This window comes from Parasteatoda tepidariorum, chromosome 7 (genome assembly GCF_043381705.1).
Source record: "Parasteatoda tepidariorum isolate YZ-2023 chromosome 7, CAS_Ptep_4.0, whole genome shotgun sequence".
In the NCBI taxonomy this organism is placed as follows: Eukaryota; Metazoa; Arthropoda; class Arachnida; order Araneae; family Theridiidae; genus Parasteatoda; species Parasteatoda tepidariorum.
Genome location: NC_092210.1, coordinates 34,969,577 through 34,986,363, shown reverse-complemented (window position 1 = coordinate 34,986,363; position 16,787 = coordinate 34,969,577). Strand labels below are relative to the sequence as shown.

At 25.6% G+C, this 16,787-nt stretch overlaps 1 protein-coding gene across 2 annotated transcripts in view; it reads left to right on the top strand.

The window, feature by feature from the left end:
* The first annotated feature begins 930 nt into the window (after nucleotides 1-930).
* Nucleotides 931-16,787, top strand: part of LOC107437999 (uncharacterized) — a 194,696-nt gene continuing 178,839 nt past the window's right edge. For both annotated transcript variants that reach the window (XM_071183279.1, XM_071183278.1), the window contains exon 1: nucleotides 931-1,445. In XM_071183279.1, the coding sequence (XP_071039380.1) occupies nucleotides 1,274-1,445 (172 nt within the window). In that variant the 5' untranslated portion in view covers nucleotides 931-1,273. The remainder of the gene's footprint in view (nucleotides 1,446-16,787) is intronic.

The following is a 16,787-nucleotide window of genomic DNA, read 5'->3' as shown; positions in this document are numbered from 1 at the left end:
AAAGTAAATTTAACGAATCTTTATACATTTATTTAAAATTATCAAATATCATAAAGAATGAGGGTAAAAGAGGTTTAATTGTCAAAAAATGTTAATGTTCATCTATATTCATTAGTTAATTTCTAGCTCGATGTGAAAAGAAAATCTTTTGGAACGAAAACTGAATACAATAAGTGCTTGAAATATGCTTAAGAAATCCTTGATTTAAAATATTTTCTAAACATTATAGGACATAATTTTCAAAATATTCAAATAGTGCAATGCTGAAGGAATAAAATTTGTAGATATGGATTTTGGTCATTGCCATTTATTTTTCTCCTTTAGAGAAAAACGAAACCAATAAACACATTTAAAAAAAAAAAAGTGGTATTTTTATATAATAGTTTATTGCTTAAAAATTGATATTAATTGTATTATTTAATATATATCATAAACTGAACTAAGCTTATCCTTAAATTATACTTTCTAATATCAATTAAAAAACAAAAAGCAAAATGAGTTGAGTTTTGTTAGTTGGAACTAATTTCAATTAGTTTTAATGTTTTGATCTAACTTTAACCTATCTTATGCGGAGATAAGTTCAGAAAAATACCTATACGAACGCAGCTACTTTTTTTCCCAAAAGACTCATGTTTGTCTAAACCCATTAGTTAGCTTTCAGTTTGATGCAAAAGAAGAAAAAAAACCTCTCGGAAAAGAAATGGAAAGAAAATATCTACTTAAAATACACTTTGCCAACTGCTGAACGAAAAAAAAAAGTTTTAACAGGTATACTTGTAAGCTTTTGGGACCTCATTTTCTAACTGTTCCTGCTATGCAGGGAAATCTAAGGGAATCTTATGATAGGCGTGTCTCTATTCATGACGTCACGGTCACATGATGCTATTCTCTACCGGCCGGTGGGGCAACTGTGAAGAACACCAAGCAATCGCACAGTTTCCTGAGTCGTCGTTCGCGCCTGTCTCGTTTTGTTTTCATACCTTTTCATAAGAAAAGGGTTTAACTTATCTTTTTGACGAACTGCGACATCAATGAGCGAATGAGAGTTTTATTTGATTATCGTTTGGGATCGTTATTAATTGGAATAAAATGACGATTTTTATAATTGCAGTGACTTACCAATATTTCTTGAACTGAGATTTTTATTTTTATGTGAATTTTTAAGCCCCGATAAACTATTTTCAGAGATTTGACTGCACATTATTAGTGGGACTCAATAATAAAAAACTAATATTTTTTCTGCGATTAGTGTGAAATTATTTGACGTTCCAGCATGCCTGGAGTTTTAAGGCATTCAGAGCTTAAAAGATCTCTTCGTAAAAAAGTGGGGCGAAATACTGGAACTCACTCTTGGCATTTGTCATTTGTATTACTGTGCTGTTCATTTATTGCTTGGAGTGGAAATATAACAGCAGCATCTGATAATGTTTCTCTTACAACAGAAGGTATGTTAGCTTTTTTGGTTAACAATTATAGTTGAAATTATGAGACACAAGATTATTACCTTTATTATAATAATACGTTAAACTCGTTTTATAATTCCTGTTCCTTTTTTATTATAAATTAAAACGTAATAAAAAATTGCATAATACAAATATTTTTTAAAACGTGAAGACGTTATTTAATGAATTGATTAACAACAAAAAAAATTATTGATTAACAAAAAAAAAATGAGTTATAGTTGCCATTGCAAAATTTATTTGTGTAATGAGTTCTTTACGTTTAAATAATACATTTAAAAATATCGGTTTGAAAACTTAATTATTCTTTTATTAATTATGGATGTTTTAGTATTAATTTAAGAAAATTTAGTCTTCCGTGCTTTGTAAAAAGGATTATTCTACAGTGTGGAGTGTGTTACAATCGAGCAAAATCAAGACTTTTTTTTCTTAATTTCAAAATTAAAATTTTATAAGAAAAATGTGTGTTATGAAACGCATGATATATATAACCAAGTAAATAAGTTAAGTATTTTTTTTTTTGGAATATTTTTAGTTTTATACTGCAAAAAAGAAGAAAAAAAATTAAAAATGTAAAATATAGAAGTCGAAAAATAAATAATGTATAGGTATGATTATTTAAGTAAAAAAAAAATCAACGAATAAATTTAAATAAAAATAATAAAAAATGAAATTAAAAATAAGGGATTTATTTTAAAATATTGCAATATATCAGTTAAAGCAACTCTTGAAGGAAGATCTCTCTAAGCTGCAGTCGTCATCAAAAGGGCAAAAAGTGTGACTTATACTAAAAATATATATATATACATATATTTTTTTTTTTCAATTTGACTAAAACAAGTTTATATTCTCAACTTTTCCCAAATTCAATGTAGGCTGTTACTCTGAATCGACTTTTAAAATTCTTGCAGTGGTTTGATTCAACTTTTCGTCACGGCCATTTTCACGAAATCCGATTTGTTAAAAAGGAGAAACAACCATAAAGGGGAAATTTTCGTTAGCACATAACCAGTTACTGTGATGCAGAAAGAAAAGTTTTTGTTATGGGTTGTTATCCAAAACTCTAGCAACATTATATATCTTACAGCATATAACAGCATTGTGTATATCTTAGTAAATTGTTTTGATTTTTAATAATTTTTCATTAGATGACTATTCTCATTTATGTTTAAATTTTGATTTTGCTTATTATCCATTAAATGTTGAATGATTAATATATCATTCTCTATTAACTAATATTGTTAGAATGTGAATTAATGATTCTTTATTAGAATAAGGATGACGACAAATATTTAGATAGTATACGATGATATATTTTTCCCTGTCAATAACAATTTTTCTTTTCTCATCTGTATACTGAATATTGCTTTTTGTCGGCAATAATTCTTTTTTCTTTTTAAACACAATGAACATTATTTTAGTGCTATTATATTAGACATTTATGAAGAAAAATTTCTCAGAATATATTCACCTTTATATTGATTCTTTAAGTTTTGAGTTATCCGTTTAGAAATGTTAAATGTTCCTTTGAATCCAATTTGTTAAATTTTATTTATGGGGGCATCAGTTTTAATACTTTTACATTTGTTTTAGCAAAAGCGAAATTTTTTTTATAAGTTTTTTTTTTTTAATTTTATTTTTATAAAGAGATTCAAGAGATTTGTGCATTTTTAAGAGATTTGAAAAATGCATAAAATTATATTTTTTCTATCTTACACATTGGGTTTTAATCAAAATAAAGTTAAAAATTCATAATGTTACTTTATTTAGATTTAAGTTTTTTTCAGTTCATATCAATTATTGAATTGTTGTCAGATCTATTACTAATCGAGTCAAATCTATTTTAGAGGAGTTTTAAGCAAAAAAAAATAAATAAATAAATAAATAACATAAAAAAATAACGTAGTAATTTGCCAAAATTGGGTCGATTAAATATAGAAAGTACTAGTTTGAATTTATGCGCAGTGAATCCATTTTTAAAGTTCAATGTTTAAAATTTGAGCATTAAGGTAAACAGTTACATTATGAATATACGACATAGTTTATTTTATTTTGCATTTTATTAAAATAATCACAGTTTAGAAGATTGAAATAATTTGCTATTGTATATATTTGTGAGCTGGAACTAAAAAAATATTATTAACATAATGTAGATGTAATAATATCTCGATTCCAAAAAAAAAAAAAAAAATAAAAAAANGCGAAAGAGCAAGACTCCGTCTCAAAAAAAAAAAAAAAAAAAAAACTGAGGACAATAGCAGCAAAAACTTATTTAAGGATGACATGAAACAAAAATAAGGCTAAAGGTAAAATGACGATATATTACAAAAGAAATAAAATTGTGATTGCATTATTTCTATTACTGGTTGCTCATAGATTGATGTTTTTCTTTCTCTGGACTTTTGTAACCGTCAGAACACAGTGGGTTGCAAAAACTGCATCAATCTATTGCCGTGCAATGATGGATTGAATTTCAGTTCCACCCAATATACATATCTTACACTGAGAAAAAAACATGTTCAAAACTAACAGAATATGATAAAATTTAACGTATTTCAGGCTCCATGAGAGCACAAAAAAGCTTAATAATTTTAATCGAAACTATTTGGTAATGATTTAAGTAAAATTAACATGGTTTTCTAATGTGTGAGAAAACTTGATTAATGTGTTAAAATTTCGCCATTTTATCATGACATTAATACATATCATGGATTTAATAAATTTGCATTTTACCCTTTGTCATGGCAAAATGTGTGGTAATGTGTTCTAGTAACCAAATAAATGGTTTAAATACCGTATATTTTGGTTTTTATTAACCACTAGAATTATGATTTGTTCTTTACTTGAAATGACATACGTTAATTACAGTACGGTAATTTTGCTAGAGATTTTTTCTCCATGTAAGATGTCACAAATTTCTTTTAATTCTTCTGTATTCATATTTATATTTAAATATACACGCAAACAATAATTTTAAACAATTTAATCATAAAAACGGCATAAAAAATACTTCAAATAACCAATATGTAAAAACTTTAAAAATGCATGCTGATGAAAATAAAAATTTAAAAATAGTTTGAAAAACAATCAATTCCGAAAAAATCCGAATTTATCGCCTGCTTCTTCTTTATTTAATCATGTTATGCTTAATTTTTTTTTATTTGTGATTATGGTGTTGAAGTTGATATAGTCGATAAAGTTGATCCAGTCCAAAAGTGAGCAGACAAAAAAACCCTCAAAATCCAATTTCCCAAAGGGTGGTGAAGTTTATAAATATGTATGCTACTACAAGAGTTCCCTTAATCTTAATTTTATTTTAATTTTAGGATAGTATATTATTTAATGAGTTCTTTTTCACTGAGCAAACGAGTCCCTACTATTGCTTACCGTCCACTTCTGTTCTATGGTGATATACGTACTGTTTCATCGAAATTATTAATTAAATTAAAATAAATTAAATTTGTTTTTGTATTAATATTCCACATATCAAGTTTTGACAATTTTAAGATCATACTAAGAATTTCAAAAGTCATCTTCTTTAGTTACCATTACCTCTTTACTGACTAAATTTTTTGAAATAAAAAAATCGGTATTTTTTTGTGTTGGAAAATTAAAATTCGTAATATAATTAGTAGAGAAAAAATTATTTTAGCAAAAATTTAATTCCTAATATTGCCTCACAATTTTTGTATCAATTGTTTAATATGTATGGTTGGTTAGACATGGGAATAAAATAATGATTTTTTTTGATTATTAAAGTGAATATAACATTTTAATATTTAATAATTATAAAAAAATAATAAATATGCTTAAAAAATTAATATAGAGTAACAATTTTATAACAAGAGAGAGCTTAGTAAGGGAAGAAATGTACTTTTAGATTTATACCTTTAATTTTGAACAATAATTGAAATAAATAAAAAAAATCGTAATAGTTGCTGAAAATAAAATAAAAAAATATTAAATCATCCATACTCGTCTTTAATTTTGAATTAAAATCTGAAAAACACTTATAATAGTAACCGACAATAATAGATAAAAATAAAATATATAAATATTATAAATAAATATTTTTATATTTAATTGCCCTTATCACTTTTGTGAATTACATGCTAATGAAAGCAAAGATCTCCTGATAGAAAAAAAATGTGCATTTATGAAAAGTAACTGAGCATACAAATTTGGATGCTTTATGTTTTTACTTATACAAACGTGTATTTAAATATTTTCTATGATAAATTAAGTTTTTAAATCAGCATAATGAATAGAATTGATAAGAAAATGTAAAAGCAATATTTGTGAATTGTTTGAAATATTTTAATTTAGGATAAATGTTTCAGTTTTAAAAAATATTTTTTGACACAATACATCTTTTTAATATTCGAAAATTATAATTATTATTTAGATGTTTTAATTAAACTAGTTTATTTACATTTTATGTCGATGTTTAAATTTAAATGCAGTTTAAAGCACGTCGGTTGTTTAATGCAGTTTCGGAGATAATTGAGATAATTTAGTATATTTAAATACATCTTAGAACTTTTCTGATTAAATTGGACAATTAAAAAGTTATCAAACAAAAATATATTTTTTATAAGTGATAGAGTTTGTGATGTGTTCAACACTTTTTTAATTTGAACTCGATGTCTCAGAGCATCAAAAAAAACCTTCTTTGGTTAAATTTACTTCTTAGTTTTTTTTGTTAAATGTGAGCTTATGAGACATATAATTTTGAACACCGGAATTTCCACTAATCCTTTGCCATATATCTGGAAAAATGTTTAGATCTACTAACCAAAATTATATTTTGTTGGCCAGAAACATTATTACTGTAATTGAAGTATACAGTACAGTAATTTTACTATAATATGTTTATTCGTATTATAAAGGAAATATTTATTCTTATTTTAATTTCTCATACATGTACTGAATATATTTACATGTATTCAACATATTATGAGTAAAAAATATTAGAATTTGAATATTAAATTTGAGAATGAAATATTAAACAAATGTTTGATATTAAACTAATAAGTGATCATCGTATTTTAATGTGAGATGGCCATCTAATTCAGTAAAGGTAAAGTATGGAAAATAATATATTTTATATCCATAAAATGAAAAATTAAAAATAAACTGAAAGGAGTGAGCTTCATCTTAGAAAATAATTTAAATGAATCTGATAAAGAAATTGTAATGTACTAGTACATTGTTAATCAATCACTTTCTAACACACTGCACTACAATTTCCTCCCTTTTTTTCACAGTTTTTACATGACATTGCATACTCCTTACACATCTCATCATATCATCGTTCCTAGTTGTGGTGTTTAATTATTCTCTTTAGCTAATATACTGATATTAATTAAGATCTGAGTGTGTAGAATAGGATATGTAGGGTTTTATCGAGTAACTTATATGCCTGTAGAATAAGAATGTAATACAGGGTTCGTACGATCTTCAAAAAAATAAGAAAGTGGCTTTAGTGTTGTAACACAAATGCTAAGTATTTTATTTGTTACATTTTATTTTAAAATTGCGAAACTAAATAAAACGAAAACCATTAAAGAACCCATAGATTTTGTAACTAGATTAATCTTTTTGGAGATATCAAGCATGATGGTAAATATTAATTTGCGAAAATACACATACATTTTTTTACTTGTGCCACTTATTTTTAAATATTTTAGTGAGCATGTGATCCTTGATAAGTTGCCTGTTACCTGTTAATAAATATGTGTTAATACCTGCCAATATCTGTTAATAAAAAGTGGTAAATGCTTCTAAAATTGAAGAAGAGATGGCCCATAAATATATAGCGTCACTCCACTATAATATTCTTCCGTTTTTTTAGACAGGAACAGAGTTTTTTTTTATATCTACTTTAAATGTCCAGTTAGTTGAAAAAACATTACCTACGTAAGATAAAAACAACATAATACTTATTTCATGACAGATATTTGACTCCAAAATAAAATAATCAATTATTTTTTTTAGAAATAAAATTTCACAAGCTTTAAAAGAATTTTAACAAAAATTTGCAAAATTATTATGAAAAGTAATGCATTGTCCAAATTGAAAAACAAGTTAAACTACTTCCTGCGAAACTACATTTGTTGCAATCTGCATCTGTTGTTCAAATATCGCATATAATTAACTGGTTATCTTTATTAGATGGCCATTTAGTCTTACCCCCAAAAAAATATGAATAGAAAAGTTTGAAAATAGTTGAGATTACGAACATAATTTAAGTAACATAAAATGTGTCCCACATGTTAACACATGTCAATTTGGTAAGTTTCAAATTGAGCGAAATTAAATTTATTAAGTTTAAAAACATGTAATTTATCTTTCAGAAAACCAAATTCCTGACTATCAAAAAGATTTTTATATACTGTTATGTCTTAAATTTATTTTAAATTTAACTTTAATTTATTTTAAATGTATCCCTTTCTAGACTTATTTTCTTCAAAAACTCATCACTATATTAAAAAACAAGTTTCACTATTAATTAAAACAACTCACATTAATTATAGTCAATTTTTTGTCTAAAAAGTGAAATTCAAATTCCTTATATTTTATTATATATTAAATTATATATTAAAATGTACAAGCAAAGATACGTAATGAAACAAATTATGGATATTTGATATCAAAATAATCTTGTAATTTAAGGCATTGGGAATAGTTGAAGTGAACTTCAAGTAAAGTTAAGTAATCGCATTTTAAATGTGTAGAGAGTCAAAATTTATTTTAAGTTGTTATAGCAATAACTGTGATACATATGCTGCTTTTCTCAAGAATTTATAATCTTACTTTGCAAAATAAAGTTCATTTTAAAGTCTAAAATATTTTCTCAAAGGAAGTTTCAAGCATTTCATTTTATTCAGAAGCACAGAACCGGGCTTAAGGAGATTTTCTATATTGCGAACGTCAAGAAGTGCTTCAAAGGTTGTGAAATTTGTATTAAATTCCATCCTAAAAAATGTTTCGTTTACCGTTTTCTCTAGACCTCGTTGCTTTTACTCAGGCTCTTGTTATTTTCCATATAAAATTCCGTTTATTCTCTTAATTCTACAAAATAGGAATATATTTGGTTGGCACACATTACCTATAGTTAAGAAAACATTTTCTTTTAATAAAATCTTTAAGTTGAATTTCAACATATTTCTACCATTTTCTAAGATTTTAACATTCCGAATAGTTCCGAAATAAATCTGCAAAATATTTCACCTAGAATAAATTTTTTTACTAGTATAAAAATATTAAATTGATTGCATTCAATGCGAATATATGTATGAAAATATAGCACTATCAAAGATAAGTTTCTTATGTTTGGACGTTTATCTCAAATTTGTTTCATGCCTGTTATGCCTGTTATCGATAGGTTTGAAAATATCTCAGCTATCCTTATTCAAGTATATGATTCTTATCTACATTTTATTTCTTAATATTCTGCAGATTAATTGTGATCTAAAATAATTTCTCTCTTAAGTTATAATAATATTGCTACAGCTAATTATTGCTTATTCTGATTCAACATAATTTTAAATAATAAATATTACCAGGGATGCCAACTGCTCGCTTTCTGCAGAGGTATTGATAAATTGGTAAATTGTAGCGAATTAAAAAGTAAAAATTGTAGAATGCTGATAACTAGGCCGTATCTTTCTCCGTGTCCCCAAGTGATAACTGCAATAAATTAGCATTTAATAAGATACTTTAAATTTTTTGCATGTAGTGGTCAAAGAATTATTTAAATGAAAATAGCAATTTGAAAAACCATTCATTTCGCAATTTTTCTGATCATATGATAGTGGTATTCTGAAATTTTTGGTTTTCAAAATTATTGTTATTATTGCTACACATTTTGTAACAAACACAAAACTGAAAAGTAATTTTTACCTAATAAATCGTTTTTACGCCATTTTCCAATGTGTCACGATAAAATTAAAAAATTTTACCAAATTTCTAAATTTTATAACACATGAAAAACGATATTTTACAGTTACTTTTGGTAACGCCATTACTAAATTACTTTTACTAGATTTTTAGTGTCCCAATTGAACCAGAAACACGGTAAATTGGCCGGATTTTTTTTACAGCATAGTTATTTAGATCACAAATGTAATTATATTTATATTTTGTATATTTATATTTGTATATGTATATTTTTATTTAGTATATTTATAATGTATATCTATATTTTGACTAAATATATATATATATATATATTATTTTTTATATTTTTATCATTAAATACCTTTTGCATGTCAGCCTTGAAAACTTTTTGCTTGAATAATTTCTATTTTATACTACTTATTTTCTATTTTTGAGACGAACTTACTACAAAAATGTCAGTTTTATCATTGGAATAAAGAATAAGAAGAAAATTAATAAATATTAGCTTATGAAATAATGAAGTAGTTAAACAAATCAATACTTATATTGAAAAAATATCATGATAATATTATTGTAATCAATCTATCAAAATATTTAAATTTTATTACAAATATGTATCAAAAAATTTACGATCACTCCTTAAAAAATTTACGATCACTCCACGGCATCTAACACGATGTTTAATATTGAAACATAGATACCTTGAGGGCAAAAACTAGTTTTTGATACTGTAGGAAACTAAAAAAGCTATTACGTACTTTTTTCTATTATCTTACTTTTTTGATCAGTATCAAGAAACTAAGTAAATGCTGCAACATTTTTGGGTTTGATTATATTAAAAATAAATATTTTCTTTTAAATTATCAGTTTCCGGAAAAATATTTTTCTAATCTGCAATTAAGCAATTAATATTTTACACGCTAAATAAACTCTAATTATGAATTTGTTTATACACTAAAACCCCTGATTATGTCGCAATTTATAAAATTATTCCANTTATCATTGAAATAAAGAATAAGAAGAAAATTAACAAATATTAGCTTAAGAAATAATGAAGTAGTTAAACAAATCAATACATATATTGAAAAAAAATCATAATAATATTATTGTAATCAATCTATCAAAATTTTTAAATTTTGTTACAAATATGTATCAAAAAATTTACAATCACTCCTTTAAAAAAAGGCATCTAACAAGGTGTTTAATAATGAAACATACATACCTTGAGGGGAAAAACTAGTTTTTGATACTGTAGGAAACTCAAAAGGCTATTACGTACTTTTTTCTATTATCTTACTTTTTTGATCAGTATCAAGAGGTTAAGTAAATGCTTTAAATTATCAGTTTCCGGAAAAATATTTTTCTAATCTGCAATTAAGTAATTAATATTTTACACGCTAAATAAACTCTTATTATGAATTTGTTTATACACTAAAACCCCTGATTATGACACACACACACACATGCTTTGTAAGAACATGGCAGCAATAAAAGTTTTCAGCGCAAATGATTTTACGAAAATTGTGCAAAAATATTTTGTATTTTTATTTCTTCATTCCTTAGTTTTAATATTTAATATCCCAGATTTATAAAATATATGTACTTAATGAATTAGTATTTTTTTCTTTTTATGCTAATTTTTTCTTTAAATAGATTTCTGCTCAGCTAAATTTTATTTTATCTTCAATCTTGTCTAAGTACTTTTTTTAATTATAATGAAACTACGCCCCAAACGTGTTGTTTGGTTTCGATTATAAATTTCTATTTTAACAAAATAAACATTTATACTTTGACAAATGTTTCATGGTGCATAACTCTCAAATGAAATATTTACTCTAATATGATAGATATAAGAAAATTTTATAAGTTAAATAACATAAATAATGATAATTTATTTTTCAAATTGATTGTCTTTAAAATCAAATTATTCTACGAAGTAAGTTATAACATAATAGGATTAAGGTCATAGGAAATTTAATTAATCACCAAATGTTAACAAACTAGGAATTTTCACTTGAGTTTCCAAAAAATTCCATTTTAAAATAATCAATTGAAACTTTTAAACGTTTTTAGCAGATGTGTATGTCTTATAAAAATGAAATGAATCTCAAATTTGGTCTTACGTCAAATTTAGTCTCATATAAACAAAGCAAAATGGCTTTAGTAATCTTAATTTGCTTTGTTTTGTTTCCTTGTTGTCTTTCATTCATTTTAAATTTGACTCGAAAAAGAGTTTTTCAAAATGATAAGAAAAAATCATTAAATTTATTTGTTTTCAGAAAGCATTATAGTAAGTGCTTTTTCAAGAATTTGCAACTTAGGCAAATTGAGAATAGATGGCCATTTTCTTAACAACACAATATTTAAATGCTCTGCTTTATAAAAATCTGAAATACTTGAAGAATGTTTTTTTTTTGTAAGTTCCTCCTATTGTTTACAATATTTATCATTATTGTACCAAATATCTATTTAAATATTTTACTTCGGCAAAAAGATAAAAAAGCAATAAAAACCAAAACCTTTATATTGTTGCTTCCTTGTGTTATCGAATTTTGCAAAACATTTGTTTTACATCCTACATTGTAATTGTGATAAAAATGAACATTGTCACGATGCGTTACGAACATTGCATACCTTGTTGATTATAAAAACTACTATTATATCACACTTATTTGGAAATTTAAAATGATTATTTAAGCAAAGTTAAAAAATCTAGCAAAAAACTTTTAAAAAATCTAGCAAACACTAATCCGCTTCCATATTTAGTGCGCACGGTATAGACAAAGAAACAATAAGATTTTAATAAAACCATTCTGTTTATGAATGCAGTACCAGCTCATATTCACTAAGGACGAACTTAGTCATGAATATTTATTGCATCCTTAAGATTAATTAAAAACAATCTTGAAAATAAAATTTTACTTATCAATACAGTACATATTCATATTCATTAGTGATGGTATAAATCATGAACTGTTCATTACATCCTCAAAATTATTTCAAAGATATTTTACTTCTAGTATTTCGCTTATGAATACAGAACCAGCTCATTTTCACTAAATATTTAATAAATCATGAATATTTATTGCATTCTTTAAATGAATTCAAATCAATTTAACCAATACATTTTACTTCTCTATGCAGTATCAGCTCATGTTCACTAATGACAGAATAAATCTTAAACTATTTATTGTATCCTTAAAATTACTTCAGATTATTTAATCAACCTAAACAAAATGCATGACAAACAATTTGTTTATAAATTGATGATGAAAAATTTCCAGTATTATAAAAGGAAAATGTAACAAACACATATGAAAAATGACAGAAAATTTGCCTCCGTGGCAACATAGTTCACAAGGAGATCTATGCAATTTTACCTGTACTATTTCATTTATCAACAGCATACCAGCTTAAATTCACTAATGACGGAATGAATCAGGAACTATTTATTGCATTCTTAAAATTAATTCAAAGTATTTACCCAGCATGAGCAAAATATATGACACAATATTTGTTCTTAAATTGATCATGAATAATTTTCGGTGTTGAGGAAGAGAAATTTGGCAAATTCATATGAAAAATAACAGAGGATTTGTATTTGCATAGCCCTTGTCGATGTGACAATGTGTCGAGAAATTGTAACCTTCCAAACATGCGTTGAGAAAGATTGACTTTTTCTCTTACATTCTCACTAGACAAGAAAGATTAACACGTCTTGCTACTTTGAACGATTTGTTATCTTTTGTCACAGTAGCACGTTCCTCAACAAGATCGAGACAAAGCACGTGGAGGAAGACAAAGAAAATAAAAGATTCAACAAACAAAAGACCAAATAAGAATCCAAACCGCTCGCCCAAAGGCATCTTGAAGCCAAGAAGCAAGGATAGGGAAAAGTAAAGAGAGAACAACCCGTAAGGGAAAAGAGAGGGAAATGTTTTGTTTAGTTTTGAGGTCCACATTTATTAAGTTCAGTGAGATGTATATGTTCGCGGCCCCAAGAATGATGTTAATTAACACGAAAAGAGAACCCCTCCCGTGTGTCAAGAGTAGAGTGAAACCCAACTAGATAGTGAGGTAGAAGCGCTCTTTTCTTCCCATCCGAATCTCTTTTAGTTCCGTGTGATGTGGATAGAATAAAATGAATTAGCTTGTGTATGGAAGAATTAATTGAGAACGTTGAATAATGTATCTGTAGAGCGTATATTTCGTATAAGAGCTTTTGAGAAGGACTTTTAATTTTCAATTAAAATAGTAGTTATTTTATGTCATTATATATGCTAGATAGTCGATTATTTGTATAAAATTTAAACTTATCCAGTATGTTTTTCATAACAACATAATTATTTAAGATTTAAAACAAATTGTTCAGATAACTTTAAATAGAACTATTTTATACCTATATGTATCATCAGACGCCTGGTAGTTATTCCTTTACAATTATTTTATCTATTTTAACTTCATTAAAAAGTGTTATTCTCATTTTTATTATATAATAAAAAAGAATGTTACTGACGTTGCATCATTTATTTTCGGAATCAAAAAATATCTTGATTTTTTATTCAAATAGGAAATTCTCACTAATTAAAATTTTGTGTAACTATGTTATGTATAATTTCTTGAATTAGCGTGACCTTAGTAATCATTAATCTTTATTTTATCATTTTAAAACTGTTGTGTGAAATAATGATACAAGCATTATTTCATTTTTATTTTATTTCCATAGACAAAGCAACGTGATTTTTTTCCTAATAGGATAACATTACAAAAAGTTATGTAATTATGTCAGACATATTATTTGTTTGAGTCATATTACGCTTGGTGCAACTTTGTGTTGGATTATTTTAGGATTTTAAAGTCATTTTTAATAATGATTACGACAATGCTTAACGTTTTTCAAGACAACAGAACTAGATATTTTTTTTTGAAATGGAATAATGCATGACATTACACTTCATAGAACTCTTATTTGTTAGCGTTTTACTTTAATAAGATTTCAAATCATTCGAATTTCTATTTTAACTCTTTAAAACAATATTTTTAATCGTTCGCGTTTCACTTTGAGGATAAAAGTTATTTGATTCATTTCACACATATTGCAATATTGAATGCTACGCTGGCTCTTCATTTCCCTTTATTGCAGGGAAATTGAAGTTAATTATTTTAATAGTAATTTAAAAATGACCTCGAAGCATTATTTTTTTCTACATCGTAAATTTAAATGGTACAAAATGCTAAAAAAAAAAAAATTAAATTTCTAGAAGAATTACAAAATATATCATTTAAATATTTTATACTTTTTTAAGGAAATTCGTTTCTCTTTTTTTAGTGCAACATTTTTCACTACTATTTATTTTTAATTCTTAATTATTTATTTGAGCCGCTATTGCTCAGTGGTTAAGACGCTGAACTGTCATTGTGAAGATCTGACTTGAAGATCTGGACTGTTCCCCTGTGGCAGGTTGAAACTCACCCAGCTTCAGATTGATGGTTATCAACTTGTATAAGAAGTAAAGGTGGATTGTGCACTGTGCTGACCACATTGCTCCATTCATACCGTTGGTCCATTGTTGAGCCTTAACCTTCATGAACTCCCTTGAACTACAATGGACTAATTCGGGAATGCTTAATTTCACTTTATTTTTTATTTGTTTATTTACATTTTTAGAGATCAAATATTTACCATAAACAACCTCTAATCTTCGGATCAAAGAAACAAAGAAATATACCAAACCCAATGTTAAAGCAAGGAAAAGACAAATTGTTTTACTTTTTTTCAAACAAAATGCTGCTGTGCTTTATTTTAACATTAAGCAATGCAGATAATTATTTCTATAAATAATAGTAAGCATTTGAAAAAAATAAATAAAATAGTTCCTTATTTATCAAAACAATTGACCATTAAAAATCTGAAACTTTTCTTTAACAATGGAAAAGTATTAATCAGTTTTTTTAAAACTCTTACTCATCATGCTAAGAATTTTTATCACAGTTTTTATTTTACTGTTAAGATTTTTTAATTTCACTAATTCACATTGTCTAAGATGAGGAAATTCGGAAGTCTGAAGAATTGTATTTCATTGACCAAAAAAAACATATTTTGTTGATCATACTATTATCATACTTAAAAAATATATAATATAGGGTAAAAAAATCATACATGTTGTTTTTATCTAAGCATAGGTGATTATGTCCTTTTTATCTTGATAACACGCTAGCTTTTTGACGGAAATAAGTTTAAAGGAGTATTTATCATGATATTTTTTATCTTTACACTTACGTCTCTATACGATGCAATTAAAAGCAATTAAAAGAATTTTCCAACAAATAGCATTTTAATTACCTTTATAATTGTAGTTTAAAGTCTCAAAAATCGTTCAATACGTACCGAAATTGATAAGAAAATATCTTTTGTGCGGACATACAATTCAATTCTTCTTCTAATGATAAAAAATACCGTTTTATAACCTTTTGGAATCGTAGTTTTAAGTTTCAAAAATCACCCAGAATATATATCTAAATAAAAAAAGAAATTCTTTTTCGGAGGATATATAACTAAGCTATTATTCTTATCTATTTTTGAGGAATAATTGTGGGAAAAAAAGCAATTATGGTTTTATATGTTTTATTGATTCCAAGATTCCGTTTGAGTAGACTTAGAGTTTTTTTTTCTTTTTTCCTTGAGAAACTTTCTCGAAGTATATTTCGTAGTCAATCAGTATAAAGAGAAGTATGAGAATTTCTTAAAATGAGAAAATATAAGAAAAAAATTCCTTCTATGCACTTAATTTCATATGGATCCATTATTTTATATCTTATCTATAATACATATCACATATTAGTAAAAATACTTACATGTGCTATATATGAGTGTCATCAAAGTCAAATATTATTTTCCTGAGGAAAAATAAATTCCTTACTCCTGAATGTCCCTTTGAAAGAACCAATGATACTTAAATACCACAATTGAAGGAGCGGATCTAAATTATTTAACATTGAAGTAATAATTTTTCAAATAAATTCATTTTTGGAGAAATTCAAATATTTTGTAAAACTTTTTAACTTTATAATATACTAACTTTAATGAATTAAAATTCCGTACACCAATATCCAATATGCTACACAATACTTATTATGCGTTATTGTTACTACAACATAAATATCACGATTTTGTAATTCAATACCCCTTTCTTCCTGATTACTAACGTTTGACAAGCTTTCAAATACAAAACATAAAATTAAAATAAAAGAATACAAATATTCAAGAATATCTTGTAAGATTTTAACAATTAAAAACCTAAAAAATAAATTTAAAGTCGAAAAAATAGTAATTGAATATAATCTTACTTAACAGAATGAATTTTTTGTTTTATAATTAATGTTTAGAAACACTGTGTAACCAATAAACAAAATACAGTAAGTAAT